The sequence below is a fragment of the Ictidomys tridecemlineatus genome, chromosome X (genome assembly GCF_052094955.1).
Source record: "Ictidomys tridecemlineatus isolate mIctTri1 chromosome X, mIctTri1.hap1, whole genome shotgun sequence".
NCBI classification, from domain to species: Eukaryota; Metazoa; Chordata; class Mammalia; order Rodentia; family Sciuridae; genus Ictidomys; species Ictidomys tridecemlineatus.
Window position 1 is genome coordinate 97787950 of NC_135493.1, and position 19033 is coordinate 97806982.

General features: G+C 32.8%; 1 protein-coding gene across 1 annotated transcript in view; it reads right to left on the reverse strand.

Annotated features, from left to right (window-relative positions):
• The window catches only part of Cfap47 (cilia and flagella associated protein 47), a 408435-nt gene that overhangs the window by 357864 nt on the left and 31538 nt on the right, over window positions 1-19033 (reverse strand). Inside the window, exons 9-13 of the mRNA XM_021725557.3 lie at window positions 18816-19005; window positions 17878-18091; window positions 15300-15449; window positions 12977-13163; window positions 12771-12867 (exon numbers count right to left, since the gene is read on the reverse strand). Of these exons, the coding sequence (XP_021581232.3) occupies window positions 12771-12867; window positions 12977-13163; window positions 15300-15449; window positions 17878-18091; window positions 18816-19005 (838 nt within the window). The remainder of the gene's footprint in view (window positions 1-12770; window positions 12868-12976; window positions 13164-15299; window positions 15450-17877; window positions 18092-18815; window positions 19006-19033) is intronic.

Sequence of the window (19033 nt, forward strand, 5' to 3'; positions counted from 1 at the left end):
TTGTTCCCCAACATGAAACTGTAACTCATGCTATATACAGCTAATGGGAATGTGAAATCATGAAATCATTTTAAAACAGCTTTATGAGTTATGTTTTAGCCAGGAAAAAAAGGTGTGTAATATCATTACCAATATAATCATGTACCAGCTTATTTCATTCACTTATCCAGAATTTACAGAAATTAATAATTTTCCCATGGGACACTGCCTGTTTACCTCTTCAAATGTCAAAGGTTTTGTATTGAAACAATTTGAATTATTTTAAGTCTTAGCCTGCCCTTAAGAGCTTAATTCATTCATAAGTGATGTCAAGTGTATATTTAGAGTGTAGACTTTCATTAATGTTAATACACAAATACATCTGTGAAATAGTGACCACAATAAAGAGTGAATAATATTCATCACTCCAAAACATTTTCTCGAAGACCTTCATATTCCTTCCCTCCCACCATTGTGCATACAATCATTTCCTAGACAACTTCACCACATTACATCACTGTAGATCACTTTGCTCTTTCTAGAGTTTTATAAGAATGTCATCATGTAGTATGTAACAATTTTCTGGGTTTCTTTCATTTGGTGAATTTCCTGGAGCTTCATCTATATTGTTACATGTGTCAATAATCTGTTCCTTTTTATTTCTAGGTAATATTCCACCAGTGTTCTTATAGAACAATTATGTTTGTCTATTCAACTGTTGATTGACATTTGGATTTTTATCAGTTGCCAGCTATGAAATTAAAGCTACTATAAACATTTACAAGTGTTTGAACATATGATTTTATTTCTTTTGGATATATATCTAGGACTGGAATGGGTGAATTATGTGATATGCAGCATATGTCTAAAAATTCAATAACTCATAAACCTGTTTTAAAATGGTTTAATGATTTCACATTCTCATTAACTATATACAGCATGAGTTACAGTTTCTTCACATGTTGGGGAACAATTTAAATAGATTTTTGTTAATTGTTTAAATCTATCCACCTAATTAATTTGTGGAAGTATCTCATTGTTTTGTTTCTCTAATGATATACAAATGATAAACAAGCACATAGAAAAATGCATATGTTTTTTGATGAACTGTCTGCTCAAATATTCTCTCCATTTTTTAACTTGATTGCTTAAAATTGAGTCTTGAAACTTTTATTACATGTTGTGGTTAAAAATTCTTTATCTGACATAAAATTTTCAAGTAGTTTCTGAATCTATGTATTTGTTTTTATCCTCCTGTCAGTATCTAAGGAACAGCAAACATATTAAAATTTGATAAATTCCAATTTATCTATTTGTTCTTTGATTGTTTTTCATGTCATATCTAAGACATTTACTTTTCCCAAGGTCACAGATTTTTTTTCTATGATTCTCCTTACAGGGAAGAAAACATGGCTTATAATCCATTTTTCTCCAATTTTCTTAGGACATAATTGACAAATTAAGATTGCAGATTTTAGCCAGGCATGGTGGTATACACCTGTAATCCCAGTGGCTCAGGGAGGCTGAGGCAGGAGGAGAATTCAAAGCCAACTTCAGAAATTTAGCAAGGCCCTAAGGAACTTAGCGAGACCCTGTATCAAAAATAAAATATAAAAAAGGCTGAGGATGTGACTCAGTGGTTAAGCACCCCTGAGTACCATCCCTGGTACAAAAAAAAATGTATATTTTAAAATATATACCATAAGGCCCTAAGCAACTTAGTGAGACCCTGTCTCAAAAATAAAATATAAAAAAGGCTGAGGATGTGACTCAGTGGTTAAGCACCCCTGAGTACCATCCCTAGTACAAAAAAATGTATATTTTTTAAATATACACCATAACATTTCAATATACATACACATTTTCATATGATTAAGCCAATCTAAGTAAGTAATCTATCACCTTACACACATTTTTTTTCTGGCTAAAGCATTTTGGATCAACTCTCAGCAATTTTTAGTTATAAGTTGTTAACTATAGTCACCATGCTAAATAATAGTTCTCCAGCACTTATTAAACCCGTTAATGAAACTTTTGACAAATACTTCCCCATCTTTCCCCATCCCCAGCCAACCTTGGTAATAACCATTTTGTTCTTTGCTTGTATGAGTTCAAATTTTTTTTTAGATTCCATACATAAATGAAATCATGCAATATTTATCTTTCTCTCCCTGGCTTATTTCACTAAATACAATGGTCTCCATGTCTATGCATGTTGCTGTAAAGGAGAGAATTTTCTTCATTTTTAAGACTGGGTAATATTTCATTGTGTCACATTTTCTTATTTTATTTTTCATTACAAATATTTATGCCATATATGTTTGATATTAATATGCATTGTGGAATGTTTAAATCATGCTAATTAACAACATGCATTGCCACACATACTTGCTCTTTTAGTTGAAAACATAAAATTTATTCTTAACAATTTTCAAATATACAATATGTAGTTAACTATAATTACCATGATGTACAACAGATACTGATGACAAGATTCAGTCTGAATATGGCCATAGTTGAGGGGAATGGGGATGTTTGTGATTTAAACCTGGCATTACAGTTAGTCAACTTGCACAAGGATATCCTCTCAAATTGGCCTTCCTAGGTCCTAGGTTCCACTGGGGTTTTACAACTTCCTATCAGAATCCCAAAGCTCTCACAATGGCACTTTTGCCTATGATGGCTGAAAATTTGTTGTTTTAAGGGAAAATGGGCCAGTCTACCATCTTGATGAGATCTGCTTTTGATTCATTTGCATTTGTATATGGGGTGCTGGGAATCTAATCCAGAGCCTTGTGCATGCCAGGAAAGTCTTCTGTCACTGAGCTATAGCCCCATCCCCGATTTTGGTTCATTTTGATTCAATTTTTATATATGATATAATTTGTGGATAAAGATTTTTTTGGCTGGACACAGTGGCACATACCTGTAATCCCAGCAACTCAGGAGGCTAAGGCAGGAGAATTGCAAGTCTGAGGCTAATTTCAGAAACTTGGCAATGTCTTCTGCAAGTTTGTGAGACCCTACTTCAAAAATAAAAAGGACTTGGGATATAGCCTGGTAGTAAAGTGCCCTGGGTTCAGAAAAAAAAAAAAAATTTTTTTTTTTTTTTTTGGTCATGTAGCCCATGTGTTTCTGAACCATTTTTTCTAAAGTCTTTTTGTGCACTGCATTGCAATTATACCTTGCTTAAAATTCAGTTTTCACACGTGGATCTAATTTTTTTTGTTCTTTCTCAGGTACCATGTTCTTTTACTTATTTAGGTAAAAGGGATTGAGCCCAGGGGTGCTTAACCACTGAGCCACATCCTCAGTCCTTTTTTATATTTTGAGATAGGGTCTCACTGAGTTGCTTAGGGCTTTGTTAACTTCTGAGGCTGACTTTGAACTCGGGATTCTCTTGTCTCAGTCTCCCTGAGCAACTGAGATTATAGACGTGGAGGAGTATGCCATTACACCCAGTCATCGTGTTCTTTCATTGCCTGATATCTAGTGTCTTGAAAACTACTGTTTTATGTCTTTTTATTTTTTGGCTTTGATTGTTTTAGAAAGGTGTTCAAATTTGATGCTTGCTACTCCAATTTATGCAGAAGATATGTTTATCCTGCTTTCTTAAATTGAATTGATGGTAAGCCTTATGAATATTTAAATAAATGCACTGTTATTATAAATATAATTTACTATATGTTGAAAGGGTCTTTGCTCCCTATCTGACCAATGGAGACCTCAAACTGAGTGTCCAGAAGCTAAGGCCAGACATGGGGATAGGATGGGACTGATGACATAGTTAGAGAGCATGTGACTCAAACACCAATACAAAGGGAGAAAGGTGGGCGAGACCCAAACATGCATGGCCAGTATCCAGAGTGTTAATGCAGAGAGACATGTGACAAAACAAAAATAGAAATGAACTATGAAAAGACACAAAGCATACTCAAGCGTCCCAACACTCTAACTCTAGCCAAAGGGCTACCAGTAAGGGTTGATGAGCTCAAGACAAAGGGCACAATCTGGGAACAGACAATCTGGTTTGAAAGTAACAGTTAATAGAATTCCTAGCATTCTTTTTCTGCCTGTCTCAATGGCTTTGACATTTTTTTAATTAAAAAAAAAAGGAAGAAAGGACTGAAGGCAGGCAGGCAGAATTGGTGAAGAGGCCATCATTTTTAAAAATATTTTAATTGCAGATGGACACAATACCTTTATTTTGTTTATTTAGGTTTTTTTGCGTGGTATCTCATGCGTGCTAGGCAAGTGCTCTATAGCTGAGCCACAACCCCACCTTGGTTTTGACTCTTATTTATGACAAAATCTTCACCATTTAATTTTTATGTTCTTCATCATGATAATGTTGTTAACCCATGATTTTCTATGCTACTATTTTGTAGAGCATTAAAAAAGAGACATGACATTGTATTCAATAAATATAACATTTTAGAATGATACTTCTGTTCCGTATTTCAAGAATATTTCCAGACATGACTGAATAAACAAACCCACTGTATTCCTTTGCTAATTATAAATAAAAATATTGGCAAAATTCATGAAGTAACTAACAGAAATATTTGGAAAGTAACAAAAAGAAATTAGATTGGCTAGGGATCTTAGTAATCAAAGAATAAAGCCAGGATATTTCCTGGGTTCTTTTTGTCCCCTACATATCTTGGTCTAAACAGTTGAGTAGCCTTTCTATCTAGGTACCAGGAAGAGGGTGAATCTTCAGGGTCAAATCAACCTGTCCTATTCTAGACCAAGAAAAAATTGTTGCCCTAAATACTAGGTGGTATTGTTGAGGGCCACAACCAAGTTAAGATGGCGCCTGGCAGTGTGCCAGGAGGAGTGGTTTGTGAGCCAATGCCAGCGAGCCATTACGATGATGAGGATTCCTTAATGACTGACTGCTGTATCTAGATGATGTTAATTAAGTTAAGCTGTGTGTAATTAGTTGGGTATATGTACCTCTGCTGTCCAGCAGAGAGGGGACTCCCGCTATTTCAATCTTCACAAGTTGCTTGTCACCCTCCGATTATTTTGCCCAGCCAGACTGCGGCATGGTATGAAGATTGCAGAGTTGAGTTTGATAAAAGTGGCTCTGATATGCACTAAGGCAAGAAAAGATATGCACTCTCTCATCTCTACTAAATGCTGTGGAGTTCCTGGGGGTAGAATCCTGTCAATTGTCCTTTCACTGCACTAAGGTTAATGGGTACAGTTCCCTTTCTCCCTGTGGACCAGGCACTTAAGGAGACTAGATTGAAAGCCTATTGAACATCTCTAAAAGAAGCACTGTTGATATTCCTTAATTCATCATTAGGCACAGGAGAGTCTGTAAGATGGAGCAAATCCGCTCTATCCTAAAGAGAGAAAACAAAATGTAGTGAAAAGAGACTACCTCTCCCTCCCTATTGGCACAGTGGCCATTAAAATTGTGGCATGTAATCCCTGTTGACTATCTCTACATCTCACTAAAGTAAGCAAAGAATTGCCATTATTCCTTTTTCCATCTACAAGGGGAAGGAGAGATACAAAGAGTTAGGGTTTAGAGAAGGAGACATTTTAAATCCATGCATGAAGTTATGGCCATATCCTTATGGTATAGTTTGCAACAATGTACTTCATATGGTCCTCTGGGTAGTAAACAAACAGGGAAAAACAAATTAGCACTGCAAAAACCTTGGAAACCTATTTGACATGTGTAACACAGCACACAAATGTGGGCTACAATATGTATAAATGACATTGAATGAACTGAATGTGTATTAAAATAGAGGATTTAATGTATCTAGGGTAAAAACTAGGCTTGGAAAATCTCAAAAACTACAAAGACTGAGATGATACAGATATTGAAATTTTTTGACAAGCATTTTAAAGAAACTATTGTTAAAATATAGAATATGCAATTGTGAACACTCATGAAACAAGTCAAAAAAACATTTCAACAAATACATAGAGTATACAAAAAAATAAGTAGAAATTCTAACGTGAAAATATCCAAACAGGGCAACAGAACACTAAGGGGTAGAGGCAATAACAAAATGAGATGGTAGAATCAAAAGTTGTTAAACTTGGAAAAAAAATTATAGGCTTTATCCAACATAAACAAACAAAAAGGAAAAAAATGAAAAAAGGTGTGTATGGGGGGGGTCACAGGGAAATGTGGAATAAATGTAAAAGGTCTAAAATCCATGTCATTGAAATTCCAGAATAAGAAGATAAAGAGCAGAAGGCAGGGGCTGGAAAATATTTGAAGAAATTATGTTTAAAAATGCCCAAATTCAGCAAAAGATATAAACCCACAGATTCAAGGAGATCAACGAAATGAAAACATGATATCTCCCCCCCCCAAAAAAAATCTGTCTATATTTTTAAAAATTTTGAGATCTAACGACAATCCTGAATTTTTTTCTTGTAGTGCTGCGGATTGAACCCAGGGCCCTCCACATGCTAATAAAGCACTATACCACTGAGCTATATTCTCAATCCTTGCAACTAAAGACAATTTTAAGAAAGTGAAGACAAAGAAGAAAACCTCAAATGGCTTTCTAAAACCCTGACATATTAATATTTACATCATGTGTAAGATCCAAATACACCAATTAAAAACACACTTTCAAAATGGATAAAAAGCTATTATTCTTTCCCTGGAATCTCACCTCAGTTATAGTAAGATAGGAGGGTCAAAAGTACAATGAAGGGAAAATGTAGACAATGCAAGCACTAAAAAATAGAAGCATGGTAGCTATATGAATATCAGATAAACAACATTTCAGAACAAAGAAAATTACCAGGGACTAAGAGGGACATTACGTAATGATAAAAGAGGCCAGGAAGACCTTGCAATCCTAAGTGTGTATGCACTAAAAAACAGTTTCAAAATACATGCATAAATAAAAAACAAAAAAATCCTGACAGAACTAAAAAGAAAAATAGAAAAATCCACCATTATAGTTTGAGACTGCAATCACCATTGTTGGTAATTGATAGACTTAATACACAGAACAGCAGTAAGGATTTAGAACAGCAGTAAGGATTTAGAATAATGGCACAATATCATTTACTAATTGGGATTTGATTGACATCTAAAGAATATTCCATTCAATAATAGCAAGAATGCACTTCATTTCAAGATGCATGGAACCTTCAACAAGAGTGCCTGTATCTTGGATCAAGCTTAAGAAATCTTCACAAATTTAAAAGAATTGAATTATAAATATGTATACTCTGACCACAATGAAATCAAATTAGAAATCTCTTAAGAGAAAACAGAAAAATCTTAGAATATAAATAGCATACTTCTAAATAATTACCCATGGATCAAAGAGAGTTTTAAGGAAAAATAGACAATACATTGATTGAACTGAATGAGATTTAAGATGTAGCAAAAATATATGAGATGCAGCTACAGAACTGCTTAGTGAAAACTTGGTCATGTTAAAAGATTCTGTTAGTAAAAACAAAGGGTCTAAATCAATAATTTAAGTTTCTTCTAGGTACTAGAAAAAATAGAGCAACATAAATCTAAGCAAATGGAAGACAATCATAAGTACTAGAAAAAATTGATGAATGAAAAACTACAGAGAAAAGGAATGAAATCTAATGCTAGTTCTTTGAAATAAACAATAAAATTGATAAACCTCTGCTGAGACTGAAAAAGAAAAATAATAAAGACACAAATTTCCCACATCAAAATGAGAAAGGTTATATCACTACAGACTCTGCTGACATATATTGAAAGGAAAATTGAGAATGTTACAAATAACTCTGTGCACATAAATGTGACAACTTAGAAGTGAAAAATTTCCACAAAACTCACAAACTACCAAAACTCTCAGAATGTGGCACAGAATATCTGAACAGTACTACAACTATTAAATATATTGAATTTGCAATTAAATATCTTCTGAAAATGAAATCTCCTTCTTCAGAGAAATTACCTAACATTTAAAGAAGAATAGCAATTCAACAGAATGTAGAAGAAGGATTATAGAACAATCTTTTAGACTATAGCAGAGAAGGAACACTTTCCAACTCTTCTAACTCAGCTTATGAGGATGAAATTATTTTTATGTTGAAACAAAGCACAGTTAAAACAGAACAAATGAAAAAACTGGATTGATATTTTAGGAAAACAGATGAAAAATTCTGTATTATGATTTAACAATATTGAGTAGAGAAAGAAGAAGAAAAAGCTGACTGACTTTAGAGAAAAATATAGATTGTAAATTAGAAATGAAAAATCAAAACAAAATATATGGCCAGAGAAACCTAATTTCAAATTCTTTCTTTTTCACTAAATATTTGGGCATTTTGACTAAGGTATTCATTTGGCTTGATTTTATTAATCTCTAAAGTGGATAGAAACCTAGTTAATTTGTAAGTTTCTCATGTTATTTAAAAAACTAAATGAGTTCATGTTTATAAATTTCTCAATACCATGCCTGGCTTTAAACTGCATCAATAAATGCCAGAATAAAAATCAAAATGATTAGACACATGCAGATGAAGAAAATAATACTTTATATAACTTTCAATGTAATCCAGACTACTGTAAATTTTTTTACTAATTGATTTGAATAATTTCCAAATTATCTATTGTGTTTCTTATTATTTTAATTTTGAAAAAATAGTATGATTATAGGGCCATTTTTTCCGAAACTACAATCTGCTTTGATGGTGCCAGTCCCTGCTCTGTACAGAGGCTCACAAAGCATCTTTAGAGTGTAAAAATAAGAGTGACTCTCCTACCAGGTTCATAGACCACTTCCTCCAATTGACACAAAATTTCCATCTGCATAGTTGCTAACTTTGTAAATTCAAAGTCTCTGTCATAGAGGATCATTAATAAACTGCCTAGGACACTAGATAAAGAACAGACAGAAACTGGTGGAGAAGTCATAGAAGAGACAATACTCATTGTCTTCTAACTTTCTTTTGTATTTGTATAGATCTGCTTATCTGTTCAGTTAGCGACTTGACTAATTTGGGAAGCACAGAATATTTATCACTCAATAGTAAAAAGTAAATTCTCTTGAACTATAAAACTCAGTACCTATATTCCTGGCACAAAACAGGTGTACATTAAGTTTTTGTCCTGTACTGAACTACATAAACAATTAAGCATTGAGCTAATAAGACTCTGATGCCAAAGTGCCCTATTGTCACAGTGTGGCAGGGAGGTTCAACTCAAGTGCTCTTAGGATGTTAGATCTATTATCTCAACAAATGGTGGGACAATAGAACTCTCTTTATCAGCCCATGCCAATTCCTTTCCCCAGACATTGCTTTGGGCATTTCCTATAGGCCATACTGACCTGAGACTTGGCTAATGACTGGTGATAAAAAGTCACCAAAATCCAGATATATAATCACTTCCTTTGCTTTGCCTCTGACCTTGTACCTTCTTAAAAATCACAAATCCAGACAATTTCAGAGTTGGTATGTGATGTATTGTGTGCTTGATTACCCCCAAAAGGAGAATCAGTCTATCCATGATAATTAATCATCATTTGCCCATGTCTCTTTCATGGCCACCCTAACTATTAGAATGAAATGGGAACACTGTCTTCAGACCAGGTTAGCCACTATATCTTTAACTACAATATTTCTTTAACAGGCTTGGTAGAAACGAATCTAGGAAGGGAGCTTGTGCAACATTTCTGCAAGTTTAAGAAGGAACTGTCAGCAGGGTGTGGTGGGACAGACCTATAATCCCAACAACTGGGGAAGCTGAGGCAGGAAGATCACAAGTTTGAGGCCAGTCTCAGCAATTTGGCAAGATTCTGTCTCAAAAATACAAAAAAGAATGGATATGTAGCTTAGTGATAAAGCACCCCTGGGTTCAAACAAACTAAAGAGTTTTCCTAACTCACTGTCAACCCAGATGCCTAAAGTCTTCATTTCACACAGGTATTGTCACCAATCAAATATACATGTTAGTGACCCTGACTAAACTGGTGTAAAATAGACTGTACACAAAAACATCTTATTTTTATCTATCTACTTCTCCTGCTTTGTTTCCTCATCATTGTATACCAAAGTCATATTACATGAAGATAAACTTATTACTCCCCTCCTATCTCAAGCAAATATAATCTCTCTGAGAGCAGGACTCAGTATTACTATTTTCTTTAGGGCTGTATCCCTAAAACCCAGACTGTCCCTAGTACATGGTAGTCATTCAATTAAGACTCATGAAAGGACTGGATAAAGAGATTAAAGTTCAACATTAACCATTTTCTAATGTAATGTGCTCTTTTTATGGATGAAGAGTTTGCATAAAAACTTCTTAAACTACATGTGAGATATTGGGAGCAAAGTGTTTTTCATATTATTGCACTCATGATCACAGTATGAGGTATGTAATATTATTATCATCCATCTCACTAATGAAGAAACTGAGATTCACAGAGATAGAGCCTAATGTCATAGAACTAGTAAGTTCTAGAACCAAACTGAGGATGGCCTCATTACAGAGTCTTCCTACTCTGTTGCACAGTGTGTTCCTGAAAGACACACTGAGAAAGAACTGAGCTAACAACCTACATGTCAATCATCTATATTACATACAAACATCTAAAGTACACATAAACACAGCATTTTAAAATTTTAACAGTTTAGATATTATTGTCACCATAAGCATGTATAAAATAGAAACAAAAATCAATACATTAAAGTAAAATTTAACTTTAAAATGCTCAATTTTTACTGACATGACTACAAAATTCTTATTTTTCAAAAGCCATTCAATGGATGATTGAGAAGCACAGTAAATTTCCTCCAAAAGCAACAATAAATCTTGACAAAATTGTTTGAGCTAGGGGTGTGTGGCTCAATGGAAGAGTTCTTGCCTAGCATTTGTGAGGTCCTGGGTTCAATCCACAGCACCACAAAGGAAGGGAAAAAATTTTTTTTCAAAGACAACCATCTAAAAACTGAAAATTGGCCAAAAGGACAGAACAAATTAAGAAACATTAGTTTAAGAATATCTCTAAAACCTCATTATTAGCAGTCAAAGTCTGTAGAGTTTTAGTCTAGGACTGCTCCTGTTGCCCACACCCAGCTTTGTGGTGCAGAAGTGTTATCAGAACAATGGAAGGAAATTAACTATATTTGGAACAGAGTTGGAAATTTTCATACATAGGGATGTTGTCAAAATAATGATTTTCTCAATAGAAAACATTTAAGAAAGGCCAACATTGTGACCTGAAATCTCAATAAAGAGAGCAATAGAAAAGTGAGAGGGACTAAAGATCAAGCTCTCGGCAAAAGAAAGACAAAGTAGGCCATTATAAGACCCTATTTGTGCCCAGTACCGGTAAAGCATTCTTAGAAAAAAAATGTAAATCTGAAGAACTTACTATTTTCAAGACTGCTGATAAAGCTATAATATCCAAGACAATGTAGAACTCTCACAAAGATATGCATATAGATTAGTGGAATGGAATGAGAATTTAGAAATAAACTCTGACATATATGGTTGATCAATTTGGACAAAAGTGCCAGGAAGTTCAATGAGGAATAATATCTTAGCAAATGGTGGTGAGACAATTGCATATCACATAAAAAATAAAAATGTAGACCTTTAACTCATACCACAAACATACAAGTTAATTCAAAGTGGATTGTAGACCTAATTATAGTATCCAAACTTATAAAAATTTTTAGGAGAAAATATTAGTGACCTTGACTTAGGCAAAGATTTCTTGGGCATGACAAGAAAATCATAATCCATAAAAGGAAAAGTTGGATAAGTTCAATTTCATCTACATGTAAAACTTTTGTGCTTTAAATAACATGAAAAAATGAAAGAAAATCACCCATGAACTTAGAAAAATGTTTGGAAATTATATATCTGATAACTGTCTTATATTGAGAATATCCAAATAATTCTTATAATTCTATAAGAAGAAAGCAAATATTCAAATTAAAAATTGGGCAAGGGATTTGAAATATTCCAAAGAAGATGTATGATATAAATAGACATTCCTCTAAGTACAAGAAAACATATTCATAAGCCTAGTCATTAGAGAAATGCTAATCAAATCCATAATGAGGTAACACTTCACACCCACTAAAATGGCTATAATCAGAAAATAACAAGTGGTGGTAAGAATGTGGAGAAATTTTAACCCTCATACATTGCTAGTGGAATTGTCATTTGATATAGTCACTTTGAAAAACATTTAGAAGTCTCTCAATAGTTTATACATAAATTTTCCATACAACCCAGCAATTCCATCCTGGGAATCTAACCCAAAGCATTGAAAATATATGTTCACTCGAAGAATTTTATGTGAATACTACAGCATCAATATTCATAATAGCCTCAAACTAGAAATAGATCAATGTGCACCAACTGATAAATGAATAAACAAAATGTGATATAGTCATAAAATGGGATGCTATTTAGATATAAAAAGGAACAAAATATCAATAAGTACTACCATGTGAATTAGCATCAAAAATATTTTGCTAAGTGAAATAAGCATCATTGGAAATTACATATTATATAACTCCATTTACAGGAATTGTTCCGAACAAAGGAAACCTATAGAAATAGATAGAAGGTTAATGGCTTCCTGGGGTTGAGGGTAGAAATAAGGAATGACTACATTCAGGCATGAAGATGATGGCAGCATTCTAAAATTTAATTATGATGGTGATAATGTAACTATAAATTGCCAAAAGGTATTGGTTTGTATACATTGATGAATTTTATGGAATATAAATTATAATTTGTTAAATATTTTTTAACCAAACAAGGAATGTAGTAGATTTCTATATATCCTTACCAACAATTACTTGATGAATTTGCTTTGGTGTCAATATTAAGCTGCAATCATGTTTTTCATGGAGAGTGGATGGGTATGCCTTAAGTTCTTTGAGAACCTGAGGAAAAAAACCACATTTTCCCAAAATTAATCATTCAATATTAGCAAAAGCCATTATAATAATTCTCATGGCATAACAAAATGTAAATGTAAAATATTGCACATGCCTTTCTTTCCAGGGATTCCATTTCCTTGGATGCTATTTTCTTGGTACTTAACAATTGATTAGCTTTGATCAGACACTCAGCTGAAGATTGGGACTCTTCTATTTCCACTTCTGAGAGTGAGGGTGGCTTTAGACCTGATGCTGGCTCTATGCCTATGTCTGTATAGTCATATGAATATATGCATTTCCTATCAAAATAATAAGTAATTGAGGCCAAGTCTTTTAGAAAATACTTGTATATATTCAAATATTTCCCATAATATATGCAATTACTGTCCCACTAATATCTACTTAACCATATTGGTGCACTAGTTTGCAGAAAATTTTCTTTGCTGAAGGCACTCCTCTTTCTCAAACACCTCACAAAGAAAGTTTATATGCTCCAACCCCACCCTACTGCCACTCAGGGACAGTTCATAATCAAAGCCTGGTATGGAACACAAAAGACAAGCCCCCCTCTGGCTCAAGGCAGAAATATCTATGTGGTATAATATATGCTCAAGAGACTTTAGACAGGAGGCTGTTTAAATTTTATTTGAAACATGGCCTATATCATTTCCCTTCCCTTCCCTATTCTGCTTCTTTCATCCTGTAAAGTGTTTTCCTGACAGCATACTCTCCATAAATCACATACACTAAAATCCCTGTCTTAGGATTTGCTTCTAGAGAAACTTAGATGAAATATCCCCAAATCAAAAAGTAACAATATGGTTTAATATTTTGCTTTTACTGTATATTAATTGTTTAAATCATTAAAAATGGAAAAGAAACTAATGAATGAAGAAAAATTCAGATATTCACATGCAGGAGACTGAACTTTGACCCTATTTTTTATGCTACACAAAATCAACATAAAATGAATCAAAATCCTACATGTAAGACCTGAAACTATGAAACTACTAGAAGAAAACAAAGAGGAAACACTTCAAGACACTGGTATAGGCAACAATTTTTTTGACAAGATTCCCAAAACACCAGCAACAAAAGTGAAAAGAGACAAATTGGATTATATCAAACCAAGAAGCTCTTGCATAGCAAGGAAACAATCAAGAGAGCGAAGCGGCAAGCTACAAAATTGGGAAAAATTGCAAACTATTCATCTGACAAAGGATTCATGTCCAAAATACATAAAGAATTAAAAATAAAATCAATAACAACCACGAAAACTAATCCAACTTAAACTGGGCAAAAACTTCTTGAAGGAACAAATTCAAATGGCTAAAATTTTTAAAAAAATGTTCAACATCATTGCTTATCAGAAAAATGCAAATCAAAACTTTGATAAGGTAACATATCACCTCAATGAGAATTGCTATTATTAAAAAACTGTTGGGGCTGGGGTTGTGACTCAAGTGGTAGAGTGTTTACCTAGCACACATGAGGCACTGGGTTCAATCCTCAGCACCACATAAAAATAAAATAAAGATATTGTATCCACCTAAAACTAAGAAATAAATATTTTTTTAAAAAATGTTGGAAAGATGTGGAGAAAAAGGAATTAAATATACTGTTAGTGAGAATATAAATTAGTATAGCCATGACTAAGAACGTTATGTAGGTTCCTCATAAAAATAAAAATAAATCTACCATATGATCCAATTACTCACTCCTAGGTTTATATCCAAAGGAAATAAAATCAACCTAATGAAGAGATGGCTTGCATACTTGTTGATGTTTATTGTGGCATTATTGATAATAGTTAAGTTACGGAATCAGTCTAGGTGACCATCAACAGATGAATGGAGAGAGAGAATGTGGTATATAAACAGTGGAATATTATTTGGCCATCATGTTCTACCTCATATGTTGATGCTAAAAAGTATCTATATGAATGTAGAATAGTAATTACTAGAGACAGAAGAGTTGGGGAGGTTGGACGACAGGCACCAAAACACAGTTAGGTAGAGAGACACAATATGTTTTAGTGTTCTACAGCACAGTGGAGTGACTATAGTTCACAATAACCTATTGTATATTTTAGTAAGAATAGAAGAGAGGAACTTGAAGACTCTAAACACAAAGTAATGATAAGGAGATGGAAATGCTAATTACCCTGATATGATCATTACACATTATATACATGTACTGAAACATCCCATTATAATTCATAAATAGGTATGATTATTATGTTAATAAAAAATAAGGAGATGGAGATACTATTCTGATTTGATCATTACAGACTGTCTATAGGTATCAAATTAACAAATTGTACTTCATAAGTTTGTACGATTAAAATAATAATACTTAATTTAAAAAGGAAAAGAAAAAATTCTGGCTATTGTTACTATGACTTGCTGCATATGGCTTGAGGAATTGAACTTTACCTCTCTTCTTTCTGTAGGCGTACACTTCTTAAATATTTAATATAATTGTCATAGTAATTTTGATGTGCTTTCTTTTCGAGTTTTTCAAAGTCAGTATATGCAAAATCAGGATCCACATAAGTATGTCTTGGAATCTTTGTGAAAATTGTCCTACAATATGAGCAACTCGTGTTAAAATTCATATGTATGCATTTGCTCAATCAGTACTTATGGAGTGCCTACTAACCAATTTCAATGTCAGGTGTTGAACACAGACTGGAGAATAGGACAGACTCTAGTCCTTTTTCTCATATCCTAACCTGCATTAAGACACTATTACATGTAGAACTTCTAGGATACTCGATTTTTTTTTTTCTTAAGCTAGTAAGAAAAAAATTCCTCTTAAGGTTATTGAAATGTAAGTGTACCTACTTTAAACCCATCTTTCAGGAGCTGGACAAGTAGGAAATTTAAACAATTCTAGATTATAGATCAATCTTTAAGAAACTAGATCTGAATCTGATTAACGTTTCCTAAGTTTCTTGCCTTTAGATCAGCCTTATATTCACTCAACTTGCCTCATGCTCTTCCATTTTACCCACCATGTATTTTCAATAAAAACATAAAATGCATTATTTACACCTTCAGGCATTAGTCTACCTCAATCCTCAGTAAATTTTATCAATCAAGAATCTCACCCTCAATAATGAACTCATCAGTATGAACCTATTAGTCTCACAGTCAAGTGAATATTAATAAAAATTAATGTTTTCTTCATTTTCCACAATTCCTCAATGTTGAAAACTAAAAGTCATCTTCCTGTAAACAGAGTAATATAGTTAAGAGGGAAAGTACTTAGTCATTCAAGGATAGTTGTTGATATTTAAATTTCCCTTTAGACTCCAAGATTCTTTTTGTCATTTTTAGAACCTAGAAATAATTCCTATATCTAAAGTCCTGAGGTCTCTAAGGAGAAAGGGAGGAACATGAAAAGCAGTAGTGAAGTAAATCCCTTAGGAGCGGATGACTAATAACAAATCTAAATTCTCATTGGAACTTTAAAAAATATACATCTAGAAGTAGATTTGCAGCTTGGAGTAGGTGATTTAAAAAAATGCAATAAATGGGAATGAAAATGTAAATAAAAAATTTCCTCATTTATTTATTTAAAAAATTACTGAGTGCCATCTATGTGCCTGATGGAGGTCTAAACACAGGGCATACTGCTGTAAAGAAAAATTAGACAAAAATTCTTACTTTATTTTCTTCTCAAAATTTGAAAAGGTAAAATTCATTAAATATAATAGCAATTACAATGAACAAAAAGCACCCTGTAATAAATTTCTTTCTTTACTTAAAGTTACTAATTACTAGCCATAAAATATACTACTAAATGTCTTTTTTATTAATGTGAAAATAGTTCATTAAACCCCTTTGAGAAAAATAAATATGACTATGGAAAAAATATGAACTGCTAATCTTTATTTTTTTTAAATTCTAGCAATTTTAGATGAGCTAATTAATACACACCTAGAAATAAACTGATATTATATTAAAGCATTATATATCTGTATACACATATTTATTTAAGCTTTAGAAAGAGTTGAAAGGGAAACAAATGTTTCCAGAAGCCACCACTGAAAGGTAGGAGGAGATGCAATGTGTCAGAAGGAAAGATACAATTTTCTATTTATAATATATAATTATTTTAAATGAAGTCTAAGTAATCTTTACATTTCTCTGTTTTATAACACTTGTCAAATGTGAATAGAATTTTCTAAATAAAACTATTAAGACAGTCTATAGGAAAAACCCAGACTTTTCCAACTGTAGAAGGCTTCAAAAATATGCCCTAAAATCAAATGGTATTATAAGAAGATGCCTGCAAAATTAGGTGAGCTTAATGACTCCTAAGATAAAGAGACAAGTGGATAAACTCCAGAGCCATTACCAAGTTTAGATATACTATTCATAGCAAACAAACAGGCCCAAAAGAAAACTAGTTCTGAAAGTTTCAAGTTTTTAAAACATTTCTGGGCTCAGGACCAGAAAAAGATGTCAAGATGCCTTGGTCACGTCTAACTAACCATTGGTAAAATAGCAATTTCTTTGAGGTTTGGATAAATTTAAATTGAAGTCTAACACTCCTTATTAACCTTACTGGGAAAGTTTTAGTTCAGTTTGGGTAAGGTTATTGGAAATGTGTCTTTGAGTGTGTAAACAAAGATGAGGATAATCGTTTTTGATCACAATTTTAAGTTTTTTACTTAGATAAATTCAAGGTTTTAACTATATTTAATAAACATGACTATTCTGAAGATTTCTTACATTTCCAAAGGTGATCATTTCTATTGTTCTTCCAGAGTTGTCAATGATATATTTTAAGAATTATTTTGTATAACATTCACTTTGTGGCAAATAAATAGAAGTGATAAGAGGTTAGATAAAGCAAATACAGTGGCATGCAAAAACCATCTCATAAGATATTACTATTATTATTGCCATCATTAGTTTCTTATATCAGGTTCTGATCAGACCTCTGCATATCATCTTAAATATTATGTCTTTCAAAATTTCAGTTTTTAATATTACATGTTACCTGAAATGTTTACGGTTGTCTTCAGACCTGATACTTGCAGCTCGGTCATTAGGAAAGGCTATTAGTGCACCCTTCATTGATTCCTCATTTGTTCGATGATCATGAATGTGTGTCATGGCTGATTGAAGCATTGCTACAGGTGCCTGGACCTTATAATTTTCCAAATCACTGACCACAAAATGTCCGATGGGATTAGTGATCAAAGGAGATATACCTTTTATAGAATTGAATATTAAGTTTATATATTGTACTTTGAATTTTAGTTTTTAAAAAATGCTATGTAATAGTTAATATACTAGAGAATTGGTTTTAACTTAAATATTAAAGCCTCAAAACCACAGAAATAACATATATGCTATCCCACACAAAACAATTTATCAAAATAATACTTAAATAATGCATAAAAATAAAATATAATAACCTAAAGGATTTACATTGATCCATATGAAAATGCAATTTTTGTAGGTTAAAGACAGCTATGTATCAGTGACTTTACATGTTTCAGTACATAAAAGATTATAAAGGAATGGATAAAACAGCAGCAAGAAAAATCTATGAAATGGTCAAAACTAGTTTATATTATAAGCTCAAGTAAACAAAGTAGAAAAATAAAATGTAAAAAAAAAACCAGAAACATTAAAATATTTAGAAGTTATATAGGTTACTAAACCATGTGATCCTCAGAATAGGAACACAACCTCTGCTGGGAATAAAGTAGAAATGCAAATATTTGGGCCCCAACCCAGACCTATTTAATAATCAGTGCTGGGATGGAGGTCAGTGACATGTATTTGAACAGATCTCCTAAAGGGTTTTGATACATTCTAAAAGAACCATTGAAGTAGGTCATATTTGATATAGAGCTAAGCAATTAGTATATTAAGATAATATTACATTAACAACTAAATCAAAAGCAGGTGAAAATCATAATAGCATACCAGGATTAATTTTCATCACAACTTTCTTAGTGAAAGGTTTGCAGATGCTATTGAATTCTAAATATATGTGATAAAACGGTTTCATTGATGAAGACTGCAAATTTTCATCTGCCACTGGGCCAATAATATCTATCACCTGCTTCACTTTAAACTTTCCAATTTGATGTGGAATAAATGAGCACATCACATTCTAAAAATAATAAATAAATAAAAGAAAA